The sequence below is a fragment of the Phoca vitulina genome, unplaced genomic scaffold (assembly GCF_004348235.1).
Source record: "Phoca vitulina isolate PV1807 unplaced genomic scaffold, GSC_HSeal_1.0 scaffold13, whole genome shotgun sequence".
NCBI classification, from domain to species: domain Eukaryota; kingdom Metazoa; phylum Chordata; class Mammalia; order Carnivora; family Phocidae; genus Phoca; species Phoca vitulina.
Genome location: NW_022589716.1, coordinates 46,675,414 through 46,697,139, shown reverse-complemented (window position 1 = coordinate 46,697,139; position 21,726 = coordinate 46,675,414). Strand labels below are relative to the sequence as shown.

Below are 21,726 nucleotides of genomic sequence, written 5' to 3'. Positions count from 1 at the left end.
GCCAGTGCTCCTGTCCTTTTGGCTTGTGCTCTAGGACTCGGCTGCCACTTGAAAGAAACCTTTCCAGATCCCCCCTAACATTTCCTGAGCCCCTACTCTGCGACAGGACTCCTACCAGGTGCGAGGGACTCTGAGATAATACAGACTTCCCCCTTCCTTAAAGAGCGCAATGCCTAGAGAAGAAAATGGACAAGTGTACAACTAAACACCATTCGGCATGCAAATGCTCGGACAGCAAGGACTGGGGAAGTCATTGAGGGCTTCCTGGAGGAGGTGAAACCTCAGCCGCCTCCTGAAGGAGCAGTAGCTGGCCAGATGCCTGGCCCCAGCCTCACCACGCTCCACCCCATCACCCGCTGCCCCTTCCCCCTCACCATACTCACACAGGCTGTGCGTCCCTAAAACTCAGGACTTCTGCCCACGCTGTCCCTTTTGCCTGGAGCAGTCCTGCGTCCCCACTGTCCCTGAAGAACCAGTTCTTACTCACACTTTAGCTCTCTCCTCTGGAGATCTTCCCTCACCACAAGCCAGGCCAGGGCCCCTGCTGGATGCTCTCCCAGCAATTTCCTTCTTCCTAGAACTTTCCAGAGTTTATAATCCTATAATTGTGTGACCATCCCATTCATGTCTCTCTCCTCCACACCAGCCCGTAAGTGCAAGGAATGCAGGGACAGGTGTCTGGGGCTCCTGGGTGGGCACCCAGGGCCTAGAGCAGAGTGCTAGCACACCGTACATGCTCAGCAAACGTTTGCTGAAGGTAGGAAGGAGGGAGGTAGACAGGAAGGAAGGCAGGAAGGGCGAGGAGGAGGGGAGAGAGAGTAACTCCAGGAGAGTATAAGGGTGAGGGGGCCTGCGTGTCTGGGGAACATGCACCAGACTGGGGCATGTGGGGGTTGGCGAAGTCAGTCCATAGGGAGCTTCCTGTGCTGGGCTAGCCGGAAAGTCATGGGTGGACTTGGGACCAGTGAGAGGCATATTAGCTCTTTGTTTCAGGGTGTTGGGGCTGGTGCCCTGGGCAGAGAGTGGCCTTGAGGGCTCTGGGCAGCCAGGACAAAGGGCCCCCATGTCTGCCCTTCTTCCTCTGGTCACATCCCTTCCCTGCCTCAAGGAAAACGATCTCCACTGCCTGCAGCCCCGGGAAAGCTGCGCGTGCGTGCAAACACACACACACAGATGCACACACATGCATGCACACATGCACACGCCCCAGCCCTGGCAGAGGCGCGCCACCCAGGACTGGCCAACTTTGGACCGCTACCCCCTGGAAACAGACTGGTCCCAGCAGAGCAAGCTGGGGGCACAGGACCCATCAGGTCGCTCAGAGCCCTCCCTGGGACTGACCTACAAATGCTGAGGCAGAGAAGTTTTCTTTCTGCTAAACTGGCAGGAAGTAAATCTGGAACAGCCAACAGCCACATCTCTCCCTCCGTAGAGAGCCGCAGAAGGAAGCTGACAGCTAGAGGGAGATAAAGCTAGACACACAGAAGGGGAGCTGATGTTATCACCTGAGCCCTGGATCCCGCTGTGCCTGAAGGACTTCCCTTGGCCTTGCCAGGCTCTGCCACTTACAACCAAAAGAGGCTTCATTAACACAGACACTGCTGCCTGGAAAGAGGGGATGTCACGAGAGACAGACCCCACGATGCGGAGCTGGCTGAGTCACGAGGTAAGGAGGCCATGCAGTGCCCCAGCCCCTGACCTGTCATGCATCAACGGCAAGCAGTGCCATCAGGGGCTGCGTCTTGGGACCCGGGCTGCATGCTTCCACGCTGAGGGGTGGGGGCGCTGGGGGAGAAAACGCTGAGTGTTGGCCACTCCTGCCCCCTTCAGTTCAGCACGCTGGGGGAAGCAGGCTGACCCACTTGACCTCCAGAAGGAAGAGGCTGCAGCTTTGTTTAGAGACACCCTTTCTGAGTGCCGTGCGAAGCTTGAAACCTTCTCAACATCCCTGGAAGGAGGTGCTATTATAGTCTCCATTTAACAGATGAGGAAACAGTCTCAGACAGGTGCAAGCATCAGAACCACGGGGAGCCTTGGCGGTGTCAAGGTTTGGAGGGGCTCACAGAACAGATGGGGTCAAATGCAGACTCCAGAGAGCCCGGTCCTGCCAAGGGGGTCGGAGCCCACAGGAGGCCTGGAGAAGCAGAGCTGCGGCTGAGGCAGGGAGGCACTCCTAAGGCCAGAGGCGGGGACGGGAGGGGCGGGGGTATCGTGGCTACCTGGGCTCCTGCCCCAGCTGCTGGGGAGGGGACTTCGGAATCTCAGCTGCAGAGGACTTGCAAACACAGGGACTGGGTCCTGGGGCACACAGGTGGCAGCTCCAGGCCTTTGCTGAGCAGGTAGGCAGGCAGGGCCCACTCCAGGCCACTCCCTGAACGTTAGCCAGCCTTGCTGCCTGCTCGTGGCCGCGCAGCTAGGGTGGGGACAGCATGGGGTGGGGCTGCTGGGGACACCAGGCAGGCTCCGGCAGCTTTTGCAGCTGCAACGACCCGCATTACCCCGCAGTGCCCTGTCCCTTCTCTGTCACTGCAGCTGCCACTGCCTCTGTCACCGGAGGGGGGAGGGGAAGCCAGGAGGAGAAATAACAAACAGACCCAGTTTCCCCAAATCAACCTGTCGCCACAAAGGGAGGGAAATTAAGAGGCCTGGCCAAAGCTGACCTTCTGTTTACATTTTCCTTGGAAACGAAGAAATAATTGCTCTTGCTGTAAGGAGCCGTCTTCAGATGGCCCCCCTCTCTCCTCCCCCCTCCCCCCTGTCCTATTCAAGCGCAGCCAGGGATGACACTGGAATCTTGAATCAAACTAAGTGGTTACTATGGTGTCAGCCTGAAATTATGAATCTCCAAGCCGGCCAGCACAGAGGCGCAGAGCCAGGGGTATACAATTAAAGCAGAGAGACCGAGGAAAGAGAAGGCACATTGTATTTCAATAGCAGCAAAATTGCACTTCCGAGCACGCGAATTAAAAAAAAAAAAAGATGTGCTTAGAAATGCAGTTAGAAGCATGATCAAGGCCAGAAACGGTCCTGATTCTGCCATCCACTCATCACCTCCCCCTCGCCCCCCGTCCCCTCTTGCCCCTCTGGCTGCGGAGAGTCATGCACCGCAGCCCTGCCGCACACTCCTGTCCTGACCCAGGGAAACCCTTCCCCACAACCCAGTGTGGGGGCCTGGGCTTCCAAGCTCAGGCACCGGACCTGGCATACATCTCTTGGGCACCATCCTCAACATCTCTTTCTCTCAGCCCCACATGGAACCATTTACAAATGCTGTGAGCCCTACCTTTAGACATCTGGGGTGAGACCCCCCCTCCCACCACTACAACTACCTCCGTGGCCCCAGCTCCTCATCTGGACAATGGCACCACAAAGAAAAAGCCAGACCCCTCGGGTGGCTTCCCATGCTTGCTCAGGTCTGACCTCATTCCTCTGTGACTCATCTCCCCCTACTTCCCCCTGGGCCGGCCTTCACTGCAGCCACCCTGGTCTTCTGGCTGTTCCCTGAATTTGACAGGCACGCTCTTGCCTCAGGGCCTTTGCACTGGCTGTTCCCTCTGCTAAGAGAGCATCCCCAGATCTCTGTGATGGCAGGGATCTGTCTGCTTTGCACGCTGCTGTAATCTTCATGCCTGGAACGGCACGGGTCTGCGGGGTGCTCAGGGAGGGCAGGGTGCTCAGGAACCATTCCCCATCTTCTGGGCCCCATTTTTCCCACCTTTACCATGAGGGTCTGGACCACATTAGAAGGACAAACTAGAGGCCCACACAAGCAAATTCCAGTCTGGAAGTCGGTTTTGTTCAGTATACACTGTGTTGGAATGCAACACATGTAAACTTGAATTGTAAACTTGAATTCATTAACAACATATAAAAATTGGGAGATTGAACATACCACCATAGAAGCTATCCCCCTTTAAAGGTTCGGTAGAACTTTCCCATCAAACTGTCTGGATCTGATGCCTCCTCTTTACCTCCTCCTCCTCCCTCTTCTCCCCCTCCACCCCCTCCTCCTCCTGGTTTGCATTAGGCTAGATTTAATTTCTTTTTTTGGATAGATCTTTTTTTTTTCCTTTCCTCTTCTTGAATCAATTTTGGTATATCGGTCAAAGTGCCTGGTTGTAGACCACAACTGGTTAAGTAAGGCAGAAAACTAATATACTACAGGGTTTAGACAATTTCCTGAATTTCTGGGAGGATGAGAGACACAGACAAGAGAAGAAATTCCCACCCCCTCCAAGAGACTGTCTTAGCGGAAACCCCACTGCCTCCGCCACCCGCCACCAGCCACCACCTCTGCCACAGCTTCCGCAGTGGGACCCAATGCCTTTGCCACAAGAGCTGGTCTCTGCACAAGCAGCCCCACCCCCACCCCCACCCCACCCCACCCCCTCCACCCACTGCTCCTCACTTTCACCTCTGGAGTCCTGCTTTGGTGCATCCCCTTGTCTGGGTCCAGGTCCCATGCTCAAGTCCAGCTGCAAGGGCACATGGGAAATGTAGTTTCTGGAGTGGAGAGAGGCAGCTCAGAGGGAACTGGGGTGGATGTCAGGTTAGCCAGGTTGCAACATCTGCGACTTGGTATATATATGTTTTTTCCCTAAAAATTGTGCATTTTACTTTAGATTGTCAAATGAATTGGTATAAAATTTGCATTTTCCTATAATCTCATGTATCTGTGTATCTGTCACACCCTTCTTCATTTTTATGGTTACTGATGTGTTTTCTTGATCAGGCTTGCTAGATTTGTCTAGTTTCTCAATTTTTTCAAAGAATTATTTTTCATTTTTATAGCTCAAGTCTACTGTTGTTTTATTCTATTTCATTAATTTCTGCTCCTGTTCTTCATTAATTTCTTCTGCCTGCTTTCTTCAAATTTATTTTGATGTTCATTTCCTAGCTTATTGAAGTAAACACTTAGTTCCCTTGTCTTTTCAATCTTTCTTCTAATGACTACATTTAAGCTATTTATTTTCCTCTATGTACACAGGTCTGGGGCAGTATCCTGTGGGTTTTTATATGTAGTGCCTTTATTAAAATAGTTGGTAATTCAGTTTTGATTTATTATTTAATTCATGTTACTTAGATTTGTTTTTAAATTTCCAAGCAGATAGATTTGGGGATAATAGCCTCTTGTTCAGTTCGTTTTATCTGAACTGTGGTTGGACAAAGTGGCTGGCATGATCTGTTTAATTTTTTTTTATTAATTTGGTTTTAAAAAGCAAAGGTGATGTGAAAATATACTCTGCCTGTAAAAGAGTCAGACAGCACAGATGTTTATAGAATCAAACATGAAAATAATCATTAATCATTTAATCATTGTCATTCTCTCCAACTTCATTTTCCTCCTTGAGCTAATCTCTGTGGATAGTTTGGGGGGTATTTTTCATGGTTTTACACATACATATGTATTCATATACTCGTCCCTAGAGTTTAAAAAATTATTTTTCCTTTAAAGTGTGTCTTGGAGAATTCTCAGCTAATGCTTAGTTACTTCCAGGCATTTTTGCTTCCAAATAAATGCACTTTTGTGTTCAAATAAGTGTTTGCTTTAATTCGACAACAGCCCACAAATTTTGATATCGTGCTCTCATTGCTGTTCACTTTTAAGCAACTTTTCTTTTGATTTACCTTTTGACTCAAGAGTTGTTTATGAAAGGGAGTTTTAAATTTTTTCCAATTGTACACGTAGTTTTGAGAAGGCAGAGGAAGATGGAAAACGTTCTACCTATTTCCGAGAGAACTAAGAAAAGATAGTTTAAAAATGGAAATATGTAAACCCGTTTCACACATTAAAAATTCTCCAAAAGCCTAAATAAAATTTTAATGGATTACAGCCACAACATAATCAAAAGATGAACAGATCATGATCAATCCAGGGGTTGAGGGATAGCTCAACAACATGAATGTAATATTATCCACCATATTAACAGATGAAAACAGAAACTCATGTGACCAGTTACATGGATACCCCCAAAGAAGCATTTGATAAAATTTGACATTCATTTCTGACTTATAAAACCATTAGCAAGCTAGATACAGAAGGGAAATTCCCTGATTTAATGAAGACTGCGTATTATAAACTTTGAGCAAACCTGATACCTAAAGTGGATCTTGAGAAGCATTCCTGTCAGGGTCCAGAACAAAACAAGGATGCCACTTCCATCCAACTACTCAACCAGCCGCAGAGATCCCAGGAGGCGCAGCACAAGATAGTGTACCCAGGCTTGACCCCCTAGGGTCTGGGCTAGCCCTAGAGGCTTGCAGGAGGCTGGGGTTGGGGGGGTGGACCAGCAAAACTAATGTTCTGGAATCCCGAAGGCTGGGTCCTAAGGCTCTGCAATAAGAACAAGAAAAAGGGGTCTCTGGAAGGAAAAAAAAAATTAAACTGTCATTATCTGCAAATGATACGGTTGCCCAATGGATAAAAGAGTAAAGCAAGTCTCAGACTCAATAGCCATGACCAATTAGAAAATATTTGGGCAAAAATCGTATCCCATTCACAAAAGAAACAAAAACTAAAAAGTCATTAGTAATAAATGTAACACGATCCATATGAAAGAAATAATCAAACTTTACATAAAGGAAAACTTGAGTAGAAAGACATACTAGGTTCTTGGACACAAAGAGATCAATTCTCCCCCCAAAGAGTCTACAAATTCAGTGCAAACAAGATACCCAGCACAGATTGCTGGCTCCCCGCCCAACACCCAACACCGGTGACGCCACAGAGGAGGAAGGGAGGGTGACGGATCCGAGAAGCTAGCGGAAAACTGTGAGACAGAAGGCATTTGAGTGCCGGTGTGTGTGTGGGAGTGTGCGTGTGAGTGTGTGGAGTGTGAAAGTGTGTGTGATCTGTGTGTGCATGTGAGAGTCTGTGCGTGAATGATTGTGTGAGAGTCTGTGTGTGTATGACTGCGTGTGTGACACTCTGTGTGTGTGAATGTGTGTGTGACAGTCTGTGTGTGAGTGTGTGGTGTGTGTGCATCTGTGTGCGTGAGTGGTTGTGACAGTCTGTGTGTATGAATGATTGTGTGTGTGACAGTGAGTGTGTGGTGTGTGTGAGTCTGTGTGTGAGTGTGTGGCTGTGTGTGTGTGAGTGGTGCGTGTAGGGAGGGGGAAGGATGACTCTCCGGAGTGGAAAAGACAGGTATTGTGGCAGTGGCTGAGGACAGGAAATGCTTTTGTACTGGCTGTTTTCTCTCTCTCTGTCTCTGGGGACCTTTGAAAACTCACCCCCTCTCTGAGGAAGGAAAGGCCAGCGTCACCATCCGGGGAAACAGCAGTGAAGCCGCTCTCCCTCCTGGCTGCAGTGTGGGGCAGATGACAAAAGGAGGGCTCAGTCCCGGACATCCCCCTGCCCCTCCCCCTTCGCGCCTCAGGACAAGGTCTTTATAATAGAAGGGTTTATTTTTTATTTTATTTTTTTAAAAGATTTTATTTATGTATTTGACAGAGAGAGACACAGCGAGAGAGGGAACACAAGCAGGGGGAGTGGGAGAGGGAGAAGCAGGCTTCCCGCCCAGCAAGGAGCCCGATGTGTGGCTCGATCCCAGGACCCTGGGATCATGACCTGAGCTGAAAGCAGACGCCCAATGACTGAGCCACCCAAGAGCCCCTAATAGAAGGGTTTCAATGGTTGGTTCTTAGTTGCACTTGTTCTGGGTATCTAATGCTGGGTAACAAACCACCGAGAGCTCAGAGCCTTAAAGTAAAGATTTACTCGTGCACTCACTGGGCTCCGCTGGGTAGCCATCGCCGTCCCCGTCGGAGGGGTTCTCATGCAGCTGCCCACCGGTGGTGGCTCCGGCCACAGAAGCCTGGACCGGACACTCAAAGTGACTGTGGGCTGGCAGGTCAGCTGGGAGGCCGGTCCAGTGCCTGCAGGTGCCTCCTCTCCGTGGGGCTTGGCTTCTCCCTTCAGGACAGCGAGGGCCAGAGAGGGATGGAGCGCTAGAATTCCAAAAGCCTCAGGGATGCTTGAAGTTTTCTCACGACCTGGCCCAGACTGTCATTCCTGCCCTATCTTATGAACCACGAGGAGTGAGAGCAGGCAAGTACAGCGAGGAAGGATCTTTGTTTACCTTTGCTCATCTCCCCGAGTCTTCTGGCTCCCAGGATGCTGCCTTTGTCCCCTCTGGAGTTCCTAGTTCCCATCAGAAGGTGAAGCTATTTTGATAATGTGCAATGAATAAAAACGCTCCTAAGTCAGAGTCTAAATGTGTCAGGGGTAAGCACTAGAAAATTAAAATGGAATGCCCAACTTTCTCACCAGCAGTGGAAGATAAGATCTGTCTGTGGAAATATGGCAAAATTTGTAAAAATAAAGTATGATAAATAGGAAACAAAAAAGAATTCAGGAGAAATAGATGCTGATAGAACAGGGATTAAACTAAGTATAAGTGGGATAACTGCACCAAACAGAAGGCAGGAAGTCTTAGAGGAATTTTTTAAAAAGAATCTAGTAATATGATTCTGGCAGAGACACACTTAAAGAGATGAAAATAAAAGAAATAGGGGAAAAAAAGAAACAGGCAAATAAGGAAGAAAAGAGAACCAGCACAGCAACATTAGCCTCAGAAGGAGAAAACAACAGGATTCAAGGCCAAAACTTCATAAGGGACAAAAAGAGACATTTTATTTTATTAAAAAGGACAATGGATTGGACTCTATAATAATAACAGTGAGCATGTGTTCACCTAAAATATAACCTCAAAATATATAACAACTGAAAGAACTATGGAGAAAACAGATTACACCAAAACTGTGGTTGACAATTTTCACACATCTCTCACAAGAACAAACAGATCAGCCAAACAACAAACAGAAGCAGAGATATTCCAACAAAGAGAAAATGTGTTATTTTTGAGGGCACATGGAACTGTCACAAAATCAACCATGTAGTAAAGCACAAATGGAGCCTCTCTAAATTAAAAAAGAAATCAATATCATATGAATCCATTCTCTAACCATAATGTGATAAAATGAAATCAGGAACAAAGGGAGAACTTTTTTAAATTCCTCACATACCTGAAAAGGGGAGAAAATTGCAAATAAATAAAATACAGAACAACAACAAAAAAAGAAAATAATCACAGACACAAGAAAAAATGTTCCAAGTAAATGAATATTACAAACAACCGTATGTCTAATATATTTGAGAACCGGGACAGAACAGATAAATGTCTGGCAAAGCATAAAATGCCAAAATTGGAGCAAGAAGAAATAGAAGGCTTGAATAGATCAATAACCATTAAAGAAGCCCAAATAGTCTCAAATACCCACTTTCGCAAAAACCTCAGGGCCAAACTCATTTTACAAGTGAGTTCAACCAAACTTTCAAGGGACAGATCTCAGTAAGAAGCAAGTTGTTCCAGAAACTAAGGAAAGAGAGAAAGCTGCCCTGGTCATTTTACAAAGAATGATAATGGCTCCAAAACTGGGGGACGACAAGACAAGGAAAGAAAATCTCAGAGCCGTGCCACTTACAAATATAGCTGCAGAGATTTGAAATCTGACACCTGCTAATCAAACCCAACAGTGTATTTTCAAATGTAATCCATCTTACCATTCCATTTATATGAAGTTTTAAAGCGGACAACACTAATCAGTGGTGTCAGAAATCAGGATGTGGTCACCCTTGCCGGATGAGGACCAGGAGGGGACAGATGATCATTGTTCTGTTTCTGCTCCCATGATTGGCTCACTTATTCTTTCTCTCTTCTGTATGCAAGTTACATTTCAAGGAACAATTCTCTTTTATTTTTTTAAAGATTTATTTATTTGTTTGTTTGTTTATTTATTTATTTATTTTAGAAAGAGAGAGAGCGTGTGGGGGGAGGGGCAGAGAGGGAGAGAGAATCTCGAGCGGACTCCCCACTGAGCGCAGAGCCTGCCACAGCGCTCGATCTCATGACCCTGAAATCACAACCTGAGCCGAAATCAAGATGGATGCTTAAGCGACTGAGCCATCCAGGAGCCCCTGAACTATTCTTTTTTTTTAAAAAAAGTAACATACCTAGCAGGATTTATACAAGGAAGGGAAGGATGGTTTAAAATTAGAATATCTAGAGGCGCCTGGTGGTGCAATTGGTTAAGCGTCCAATTCTTGGTTTTGGCTAGGGTTATGATCTCAGGGCCTTGATCTCAGGATTGTGAGGTCAAGCCCTGCATGGACCTCCACGCTCAACTCAGCTTAGAGTCTGCTTAAGACACTCCGGCCCTTCCCCCCACGCTCTCTCTCTCTAAAATAAATAGATAAATCTTTTTAAAACAAAAATAAAATAAAATATAAAATAAAATATAAAATAAAATAAGAATATCTATCAATGAACTCCACCCATTTATGGCCTAAGGGGAAAATCACAGAATTATCTCGACAGACACAGAAATGGCATTTATTAATGTCCAATACCTATTTATGCATTACAAGAACTCCAAGAAGTAGGGTCATACACAGGAACTTCCTCAGCCTGGTAAAGGCTGTGCACCCAGACCCCCAGGCCACCATCCTCTGGACACAAACATGGTAGATATATTCTCTTTAAGATGAGAAAACAGTCATGGATGCCTGTCTGAGCACTTTGTTCAACTTCGCCCAAGCACTACTGAAGACAGTAGTGGGGGAAATGGGCTCGTTACATGTGGCAAAATAAAATTGAATCTCTACCTTGGGCTATATACTAAAGAGAACTTCATATTCGAAGTATATATTGATTGTTTACTAAGGTGAACTTGAACACGAATGCTAAAACTGTCAAGCTAATAGAAAAAGCAATGCAAGAGAATGTATTTGTGACCTAAGGATGAAGGAAGACTTCTTAAACAAGATAGAAAAGTATAAATCAAAAGTAGAAAAAAAGATGCATTCAACTATATCAAAATGAAGCATTTTTGTTCCATAAGGACACGTAGGCCAAGATACAGCCAAGAGATAGATTGAGGAATATCTAAAACCCAGGAATATGCAAGGAACTCCTTCAAACTAACAACAAGGTAATCAACCGAATAGCAAAAGGATAAGGGATATGATGAGGCAGCTCCTAGCAGGGGAAACCCAAATAGTTCTTAAGTGCACAGAGAGACGCTTAACTTCACTCGTAATCAGAGCATGCACGTTCCAACAATTACCCCATCACAGAGGCAAAAATTAGGAAGTCAGAAAATATCCTGCATTGGCAAAGATACAGAGAATCAGGAAGACTCACGCATTGGGTGGGAGTAAAAACGGGTGCAGCCATTCTGAAGAGCAATCAGACAGCGTTTACTGAAAATTAAGTGATATAGTCAGTAAAGCTTTTCCCGATTACAGGCCCTCGAAAAACGTGAGCAGATACCCACAGGAGGACACGTACCAGGAGGTTCATCTGAGTATCACTTATGGAATTAGAGGGCTGGAGGCATCCTCGGTACCCACCACTAGGAGACTGTTTAAGAAAACTGTGCTAGGGGCGCCTGGGTGGCTCAGTTGGTTAAGCGTCTGCTTTGGGCTCAGCTTATCATTCCAGGGTCCTGGGATCCAGCCCCGCAGCCGGCTCCCTGCTCAGCGGGGAGCCTGCCCCTCCCCCCATCATGCATGCCATCTCTCTCTTAAATAAATAAAATCTTTTTTAAAAAAAAGGAAAAAAGAAAAAGAAAATGGTTCTCTGCTGCCAAAGAAATACTATGCACCTGCTAGAAGCAATGGGTTTGATATACAGCCAGCCAGCCACGTGGACATATTTTAAAACATCATGATGATTGGAAAAAAATGTATAGTATTTTGACACAAAACAATACTGAATATTTTACAAGGATTAAGAACTATCCAAAGACACTGAGCAAACAAATTAGTAGGTGCCTACGTAGGCGATGGGATCAAGAAAGAAAGGGAAAAATAATTACTATAAAATAAGAAAAAGACAGTGCATGGAGGAATGATAGTAGATGGTGAGGTGAGGGATTAATAATTAACTCAATGTCTTACCCCTGCCTGGCGTTCAATAACTAAGTACAGTCATTAATAAATTAATTCAATGTAACAGCAAGCAAAAACCCAACAGAATTTTTCTGAAGAGCTGAATAAATGGGAATCTTGAACACCACAAATTGGCATTCTACCTCACGGCACACACAACAATAAATGTCAGATAGATCAAAATTCCAGACATAAAGAATCTATAAAAGCATGAGGAAAAATTGTGGCACACATTGTCTGAACTTGGGACTTTCTAAGCAAAACCAAAGACGGGGGACTGTAAAGGAAGCCCTTTCGAGAACATACGACGACGTGGGAAAAGACACCATCAACAGATTTCAAACACAAATGTCAGGCTGGGAGACAACACTTACATTTATTACAGGAAAAGCACTAATATCCACAAGAGATAAAGAGCTCCTAACATAATAAGCAAAACACAAACAGCCCAGAAGAAACAATGGCTAAGAATATAAACAGGAAATTCACACACAGAGAAAAACAAACACCCCATAAACATGTGAAAAGATGCTCAATCTCACTAATCAGAAAACTACAAATTAAATAAAAAAAATTGGATTCTAGGTTTTGCCCATTGGATTGGTAAAAATTATAAGAATTGATTAGTTCTCATTTTGGAAAAGCTGGGATAAAATGAGCACTTCCATTTGCTCTGGGGAATATTGATTATATTTTCTTTGAAACTTTTTATCTTCTTTTTTTGCAACTGTTCACATGTATTACATTTGCAATTAATTTTTAAACAAAATGATGAATATATATTTTCTTCCATTTGCAAAGATAATGCATGCTCATTTTAGAAAACTCAGGTAATTTGGGAAGATACTCTGCAAGCAAAGGTCACACCACCCAGAGCAATCAATCACCACTATTTTCTGAGTGTGTCCTCCAGATTTCTCCCTTCGGGTACATGCACACATGGATGTACAGGGGACATGTGCGTGCGTGTGCACAGTGTGTTCACATGCCCATGTGTGAGTGTTCCATTTCTTCTCACTGTTGGGGTCTCTGGGCAGCTGGACCGCCTCCCTCAGCCTTGGGTCTGGGCTCAGTGCCAAAGCTCCAGGATGCGGTGACTCCCAGCCTCATGGGCGGAGGAGCCGGGGGCCCAAAGGCAGCTGGGAGAATCAGCTACCAAGGGCCCCAGAACATGAGCTAATGGGCTGCATAAAAAGGAGGCCAGAGGTGTGTGCCAGAGCCCTCCCATGCGCGAGCACACACACTGGTGAGAAGTCAGCAGTGAAAATACTGGGAGGGACTGGGCCATCTCAGAAAGACAGGTCAGAGCCAGGGGGCCGAGTACGGCAGGAAGCTGGATCTGAGAGAGCTGACTGGAAGGTTCTTCTTAATTGTGTTCCACCTCTTAGTAGCTGGAGTTAAAGTTGAAAAGAATGTGTTTAAGCTCCGCAAAATGGCTTATACAAAAAGAAGGAGAGGAGAGGAAGAAGGAGAGGGGGAGGAGGTGGGTGGTGGGGAAAGAAATAGTGCAATACTTTACAGGAATAAATAACTCAAAATGTCAAGGGTAGCCCTGACATGGCTTTCAGGCATGGCTGAATCTCGGGGCTCCGGGATACTATGCTGTGCATTTCATTTCCTCTCTTCTCCCCACTCATTCCTCCATCTCTTGGCTCTCTCTTCCCCAGTGTTGGCTTCACTCTCCATATGGTAGCCTCTGCCAGTTCCAGACTCAACTAGGAAGAGAGCGATTTTTTTCCCCAACTCTTGGAACCAGAGTCTCAAGATTAAACCTCAGGGCAGGCGCAGGTCACCTGGCAGAGGATGACGTGCTCTGAAGGGTCAGGACTGGGTCAGCTCAACCAGAATTGCATTGAGCAGGGAGGGGTGGTTCCCTAAAGGAAAATCACAGTGCTGGGGTGCCTGGGTGCCTCAGTCGTTAAGCGTCTGCCTTCAGCGCAGGTCATGATCCCAGGGTCCTGGGATCGAACCCCGCATCCAGCTCCCTGCTCACCGGGAAGCCTGCTTCTCCCTCTCCCACTCCCCCTGCTTGTGTTCCCTCTCTCGCTGTCTATTTCTCTGTCAAATAAATAAATAAAAAATCTTAAAAAAAAAAAAAAAGGAAAATCACAATGCCATTAGCAGAAGACAAGAGTGGATGCTAGGTGGTCCAAAACTGCAGATGTCACCACCATGACCTTGAAGGTCGGGCATTCCTGACCCCACACTTAGCAGTTATGTACCCTGAACAAACCTCTTCATTTTCTGATACAATTTTTACAGGGATTTAAATCTCCATTTTGTGTTTTTAAATTAAACAAAATGTGGAAAGTCCCAAGCACAGTGCCCAGCACATAGTGGGTCCTCGATTCTGTGTGTTTCCTCCCGCTTCTCACTGGACACCTACCCCTCTTCTGACCTCTTTCCCCTGCCCTCAGAGGGGAAGCAGAGGCGGAGTCCTGGGGGGGGGCAGCACTTCCCAGTGGCCTTGCCTCAGGGGAATAAAACTCCATGATCAAGGGACATGCTCAGAAAATGGAAATATCTGGCCAAGCCTTCAGAGATTTAATTAAAATTAATACTATGCCTTATCGAAGCAGAAAGCTCAACGCTGCACATGTAGAAGAATCTATTTAACCAATTAGCTGAGTCGAACATGACCGTCCAGCCTTCAACAAGTCCCTCTGCACTCCCTCTTGGCCCAGAGTTGCTGCTAATGCCCTGTGCATTAGACAAGTGGCCCAGCTAAACGGGTGATCAATAATGGGACAAGAAGGAGTTTCAGGTGAGGCTTGGGAGGAGAGGGTAGGCTTGCCCTGCTCATCCTAGACCACCTTAGTACAAAGGCACTGTGAGTGTGGCTGGAAGATCCTAGACTGGTTCTACCCCTCAGCAGCTGTGTGACCTCGGGCAGGTTAATGCACCTCTCTGGTCTGGAAGTTTCACTTCACATACCTACAGTGAAGGTTAGACATAAAAGGCAGACAGTGGACACAACAAATTGGTTTCCCATGGGCTGAATCGAGCTAATTTTTCTTATTTGCAATTTCCGCCTGAATTCACTCATAATGTTTTGAAAATATTCACATTTCCCACCAATCAAAATGGCAAAAATCCTAAAGTTTAATAATACACTCTGTTCGCAAAGCTGTGGGGAAACAGGTACTCTCATACATTGCCAGTGGTAATGTAAATTCATACAATCCAAATGAAAAGAAATCGGACAAAAATTGAAAAGTTACACAACTAAAACCTTTGACCTTTGATATAATGGTTCCACTTGAAGGAATTTATCCTAGAGATGATATACTTGCCCATGAACAAAATAAGATGTGCAGTGACAGTCAATGTTATACTATTTGTAACAGTGAAAGACTGTAAACGGCCAATGCCTTCATCAATAGAGGATGGGTTCAGGGTTGCCAGACAAAATGCAGGATGCTTCTTTAAATTGGAATTTCAGATAAACAATAAATGCCCTTTTGGTATACATATGCAGACAGTATGTCCTGTAATATCATTTGCTAAATACAGCAACCCCAGATAGGTCAAATCAGCATTTTTTAACCTCAGCACTATTAACACTTAGAGCAATATAATTTTTTTTTAATGAAGTGTCGTTGACGTACAACATTATACTAGTTTCAGGTGTACAACATAGTGATCCAATGTTTATATACATTACAAAGTGATCACCAGTATAAATCTAGCTACCAACTGTCACCAAAGTTGTTGCAATATTATCAACCATATTCTCTATGCTGTACATTACATCCTGTGACTTATTTCTTTTATAACTGGAAGTGTTTACCTTTTAATCCTCTTCCCCTGTTTTGTCCATCCCCACCCCCCTCCCCTCTGGTGACCACGAGATTGTTCTCTGTCTCTATGAATCTGGTCCTGTTTGGTTTTGTTTGTTCATCTGTTTTGTTTTTTTAGATTCCACATGTAAGGGAAATCATATGGTATTTGCTTTTCTCCGTCTGGCTTATTTCACTTAGCGTGATAACCCTCTAGGTCATCCATGTTGTTTGAAATAGTTGACATTTTTACTATAATGTGTCTTAGTCTGGGTCTCTTTGGGTACATCTTATTAGGGACTCTCCTTGCTTCCTCAACTTGGATGTCTGTTTTCTTCACCAGATGAGGGAAGTTTTCAGCCATTATTTCTTCAAATAGGTTTTCTGCTCCTTTCTCTCCTTTCTCCTTCTGGAACTCCTATAATGAATGCAAATGTGAGTACATTTGATGTTGGCCCAAAGGTTCCTCAAACTAGCCTCATTTTTTATTTTTTATTTTTTTTAATTAAAATATAATGTGTTATTTGTTTCAGGGGTACAGGTCTGTGATTCATCAGTCTTACACAATTCATAGCACTCACCACAACACATACCCTCCCCAGTGTCCATCACCCAGCCACCCCATTTCTCCCACCCCCCACCACTCCAGCAACCCTCAGTTTGTTTCCTGAGATTAAGAGTTTCTTATGGTTTGTCTCCCTCTCTGGTTTCATCTTGTTTCATTTTTTCCTCCCTTCCCCTATGATCCTCTGTCTTGTTTCTCAAATTCTTCATATCAGTGAGATAATTGTCTTTCTCTGATTGACTTATTTCAGTTAGCATAATACCCTCTAGTTCCATCCACGTCATTGCAAATGGCACGATTTCTTTTTTTTTTTTTTGATTAGCCTCATTTTTTAAATTATTTTTTCTTTTTGTAGTTCCAATTATGTGAGTTCCTCTACACTGTCCTCCAGATCACTGATCATTCTTCTGCATCATCTAATCTGCTGTTTATTCCCTTTCATGTATTTTTTAACTTATTGAGTTCTTCAGCTCTGGTTGTTTTTTACATTTTCTATTTCTTTGTTGAAATTTTCACTGGGTTTATCCATTCTTCTTCTGAGTCTGGTGATATCTTTATGACCATCACTTTAAACTCTTTTTCAGGTACATTGTTTATCTCCATTTCATTTAGTTCTTTTTCTGAGGTTTTGTCTTGTTCTTTCATTTGGAATATAGTCCTCTGTGTCCTCATTTTGCCTAACTCTCTGTGTTCGTTTCTATGGATTAGGTAGATCAGTTACGTCTTCTGGTCTTAAAGGGGTGTCTTTGTGTAAAAGAGGTCCTATGGGGCCCAGTAGGGCAACCCCCTTGGTCACCTGAGCTAGATGTCTCAGGGGTGCCCCCTGTGAGGGCTACATGAACGCTCCTGTTGTGGGTGGGCCACAGTTGGTGTGGACTCATGGTGAGCAGGGCAGTCCTGGGCCCATCCGGTTCAGAAGCCCAGCCGTGACTGCTGCAGGCGCTGTAGTGTGTGGGGCTGGCCCTGCCGGGTAGGAACTACTTGGGCAGGGCAAGTCCACACGGAAATATCACGGCGAGGCAAGTGGTGATAGTGTGGTAGATGCAGAGTGTCAGAGATGGTGCCAGGCCAGCTAAATAGGAGATTGAAAAAACTTGTGCCCACCAGTTCTTGCAGCCCTGGTGAACATTCCAGAAGATCTCTGCCCCTCATGCACACACCCTAAAATCAGTCAATGAATCTCCTTCCCATGTAACCCAGGTGCTTTTCTACCTAAGCTGCCTCTGTGCTGGGTCTTGGAGTGTGTGAGAGTGTGAGATCCCTTAAGAGTGGGGTCTCACTTTCCTACCACCCCCCAGCTCTCCTAGACATAAGTTCTACTAGTTTTCCAAGCCAGACATTATGGGGGCTCATCTTGCCAGTGCAGCTCCCCCGGACTGGGGAGACTGATGTGGGGCTTGGATACCTTGTTCCTCAGGGAGAGCCTCTATAGTTGTGATATCCCTCCTACTTGTGGGCACCACACTGGGGGTGTGGGTCCTGAGTAGATCATATTTCTGCCCCTCCTACCTGGTTCCATGTGACTTTTCTTTATATCCTTAGTTGTGAAAAATCTGTTCTACTAGTCTTCATTTTGTTCTCATAGTTTTTCCATATGTAGTTGTAGTTTTGGTGTGTCTGTTAGAGGCGAGCTCAGCAGCTTCTTACTCTACCATCGATCCTGCCGACCATACCTGGACACGGTAATTCTTTGTGGTGGGGGCTGTTCTTGCATTGTAGGATGTTGAGCAGCATCCCTGACTTCTAACCTCTAGATGACAGTAACACATGCACACAAACACACCCACAACACATACACCCACTCATATGCAAACACACACGTATACCCATACACATGCACACACGCGCCCATATGCACAAACCCGTAGGCACACACGCAAGTAGACATATACACATGCAAACACACATACATGCGCACATGCACACACATATACACATGCATCTGTGCACACACGTGCTCGCACACACACATACTCTATTGGTGACAATTAAAACTGTCTCCAGACATTGTCAGGACAAACTGACCCCTAGATGAGAGCCACTGGGCTGCATAAACTATGGCACTTCCATCCGCACAGTAGATACTCTGCAGGTGTTGGGGGGAAAGGCAAGCAGCAGCTCTCTGTGGACCAACAGGACAAGGTCTCCGGGCTATTCCTCGGTGAAGTAAGCACAGGGCAACACATGTGTGCCACATTCTATGTAATACAAGAGGACCAGGAACTCATATTTATACTTGTTCGTTTGCACTAACAACACTCCGAAAGGAGACAGAGAAACTAATGACCAAGGTGCCCTGGGCTGGGGCGGTGAAGAGGCCGACACTGGGCACACGGGGCAGGAGGGAGGGAGACTGTCCCCCATGAGCGGATGTGCAAGTCAAACATTTAGGAGTAAAATCGATTTTGTTGTCAATGTTCAGAAAATAGAAGATGTCACATTAAACATTCAGACTTCTCAGTTTTCTTGAAAAATCTAAGTCTGAAACACCGGGATGGGGCTCTTGCCTGGAACCAGTTAGCAGGAGCTTAGAGGCAGCAGCCCCTGTAGATGGGGCACCGTGTCCCCCTCGCCAGTACCTGCCTGGCCCCGCAGTAGCTAATTTAAGGGGCCCCAGAAAGAGAATGCGCTCTCCGGCACCATCCCAACTAGGGGCCACAATGTCACTCCTCTCTGCCCCTCCCTGGGGCCTTTGCCCACCGCCTCCACTCCAGGCCCTCCTGCTGAAGGCTCTGGCTGGCCCCAGCCTGTAGACTTCCTCTCCACCCAGACCCTCTTTCCACCCGGTGACTCAGTGGCCATGTGGACAGCCCATCATTTGGCACTCTGGCTTCCCTCTCAGCCACCAGCCCCTTGCCACACCCTTACAGTCAGCGCCACTAAACCTGGGGTCCAAATCCCAGTTCTTTTTGACTGTTGTCTTCACAGCTTTGCCACACCTGTTCCTCCAACCTTTTCAGAAATGCCCCACCAACAGGGAGCTGTGAACTGGGGAGCCCGAGGGCTTAGGCTGTGGAGTTGGGCTCACATCCCACCTCTGCCACTGACTGGCTGTGACCTTTCTGTGCCTCAGTTTCCTTATCTGCAAAATGGGCCTAATGATGACTTCTCTTCATTCATTCAACAAATACTTACTGAGTGCCTACTGGGTACCAGCCCCAGGTCTAGGAACAGGGCATAGAGCCATGTAAAAAGAGGCCAAAATCTCTGCCCTCACAGAGGGAGAAATAATAAAACATAAGAATTAAAATGCGTAGTGTGACAACGGTGATTGCCAAGCATACCCAGCAAGGCCTGACTGGGTCACCCGGTAAACACACCAGGCCAGTTTTAGATTCAGACAGTCTGTGACCTACATACAGCAAAAGGAAGAGGCACTGAAGGTGCCAGGTCCCCAGGGCCTTGCCCTGCACGGAAACCATGACACCCAAACCAGAGGGCCTGATGGCCGCAGTGTGAGATGTGGGGCATCCCTCTCTGAGGAGCCAGATCTTGACCGCAACTGAGGGCTTTTCCATTCTGCAGCTCTGTTCTGATGGGGCCCCACGCATCGTGGGAACCGGGAGGCGATACAAAGCTCCCAGGGGAGAGAGCCTCATCCTCCTGTGTTCCAGGAGGACCACAGGCCATCGTTCTAGGGTGCGGTTCAAGCCTGCACCTGGGTGGCCTCTGCAGATAGGCGCCAATGGTAGAGCCATGCTGAGGTGATGCAGGAGAGGGCTGTCGGTTTATATAGGATGGTCAGCAAAGGCCTGACTGAAAGGGTAACATTTGAGTAGAGGCCCACATCGCAGAAGAAGCAAATTATGCAGATGTCTAGAGGAAAAGGGTCCCAGGCAGATGCAAAGGCCCTGAGGTAGGAGGAAGACTGGCACGTCTGTGGAAAAGAAAGAAACCACAGTGGCTGGGGTAGGGTCAAGAGGGAGAGATGGGGAGAGCATGCTGAGCAATATCAGGGGCCCAAGCCTGCTGGGCCTTGGGGCCAGCGTCAGGAGTCAGGACCAGCTTTTACCCCAAATGAGGTGAGATTCATGGTGGAGTTTGGAGCAGAGGAAGGAGGGGCGGGGCACAGACCTAGGGGAGAGGACACCCCTCAGCAGGCTGTTGTGACAGTCCAGGCAAGATGCAATGTCACCTGGTCCCGAGTGGCGGTCCAGAAGTGGTCCGATTCTGCCAGTATGTTGAAGGTGGAGGCAACAGGCTTGGGTGTGGGAATGTGAGAGAAAGACGGGAACCAAGAAGGACACCCAGCTTCCCGCCCAGGCCTCTGTGGATGGGGATCGCTGCAGAAGGAGCAGTGGGGGAGAGCCTGCAGCTGGCTTTGGCGCCTGTTGAGTCTGAGGCTCCCAACAGAACTGTGTGATAAGCAGGAGGCAGGGCCACTCAAAAGAGAGCCTGCGGGCTCAGCTCCTAGCAGGGGCCAGCACACGGCCAGCACTCAGCCGAGGTGAGACGTTCTGTTACTGATTCCACCTTCTTACCTGTTAGTGCTGTCTTCACTGTCCTCTCTTCCCTGCTTACATTCTAGAATTCATGGTTTCAACCCCTCTCTTGCCCCTGCCCCATCATCCAGCTCTTGCACCCCCTCTCTGGCAGTCTAGTCACCCTTGACTCACCTGTCTGCCTGCCTTCCCCGTGCCTGTGTCCAGGCCACTGGAAATTATTGGAAACATCAGACACCCACAGACAGGTGCCACCATGGGTGCCCTGGGAAATAGTAGGCTCTCCCTCGCCACCCATACCCAAACACCCACAGGGTCCTGGCCTCCTTGACATGTCTCTGATCCATTGCTCCCTTCCATCCCCACTGCCTCTCCTGTGGTGGGCTGGATAATGGCCCCAGAGATGTCCATGTCCTAATCTCCAGAACCTGGGAATATCACCTGAAACTGCAGGTGTGATTAAGTTAAGGATCTGAAGGTGGGAGTATATCCTGGACCACCCAGGTGCATCCGGTGTCATCATAGGGTCTTTATATAAACAGTGAGGCATGAGGGTCAGAGTCAGAGAGGTGATGAAATGACAGAAGCAGAGGCTGAAGCTTCCAAAATGAAGGAAGAGGACACACACCAAGACAATGCAAGGAGCCTGTGGGAGCTGGAACAGGCAAAGAAACCGATTCTTCCCTAGAGTCTCCAGTGAGACCCATTTCAAACCCCTGACCTCCAGAATTGGGAGATAATAAATTTGTGCCGTTTCAGCCCACCGAGTTTGTGATGATTTGTTTTAGCAACAAAAAGAAACTAACACATCCTGCCTGACCCAGTTCTCTCGGCTGATCTGCCACACCAGCCTGTGAGAAGCTGCTTTGGTTGGTACACTGCTGCCAGAGGGTCTTTCAGAAGCCCAGACCGGGCGCTGGGTGGCTCCGTCAGTCAAGCGTCCAACTCCTGGTTTTGGCTCAGCTCGTGATCTCAAGGTCATGAGAT

General features: G+C 46.9%; 1 protein-coding gene across 1 annotated transcript in view; it reads left to right on the top strand.

Annotated features, from left to right (window-relative positions):
* The first annotated feature begins 1,467 nt into the window (after nucleotides 1–1,467).
* Nucleotides 1,468–21,726, top strand: part of LOC116637044 — a 46,499-nt gene continuing 26,240 nt past the window's right edge. Inside the window, exon 1 of the mRNA XM_032412239.1 lies at nucleotides 1,468–1,666. Coding sequence (XP_032268130.1) covers nucleotides 1,496–1,666 — 171 coding nt within the window. The 5' untranslated portion in view covers nucleotides 1,468–1,495. The remainder of the gene's footprint in view (nucleotides 1,667–21,726) is intronic.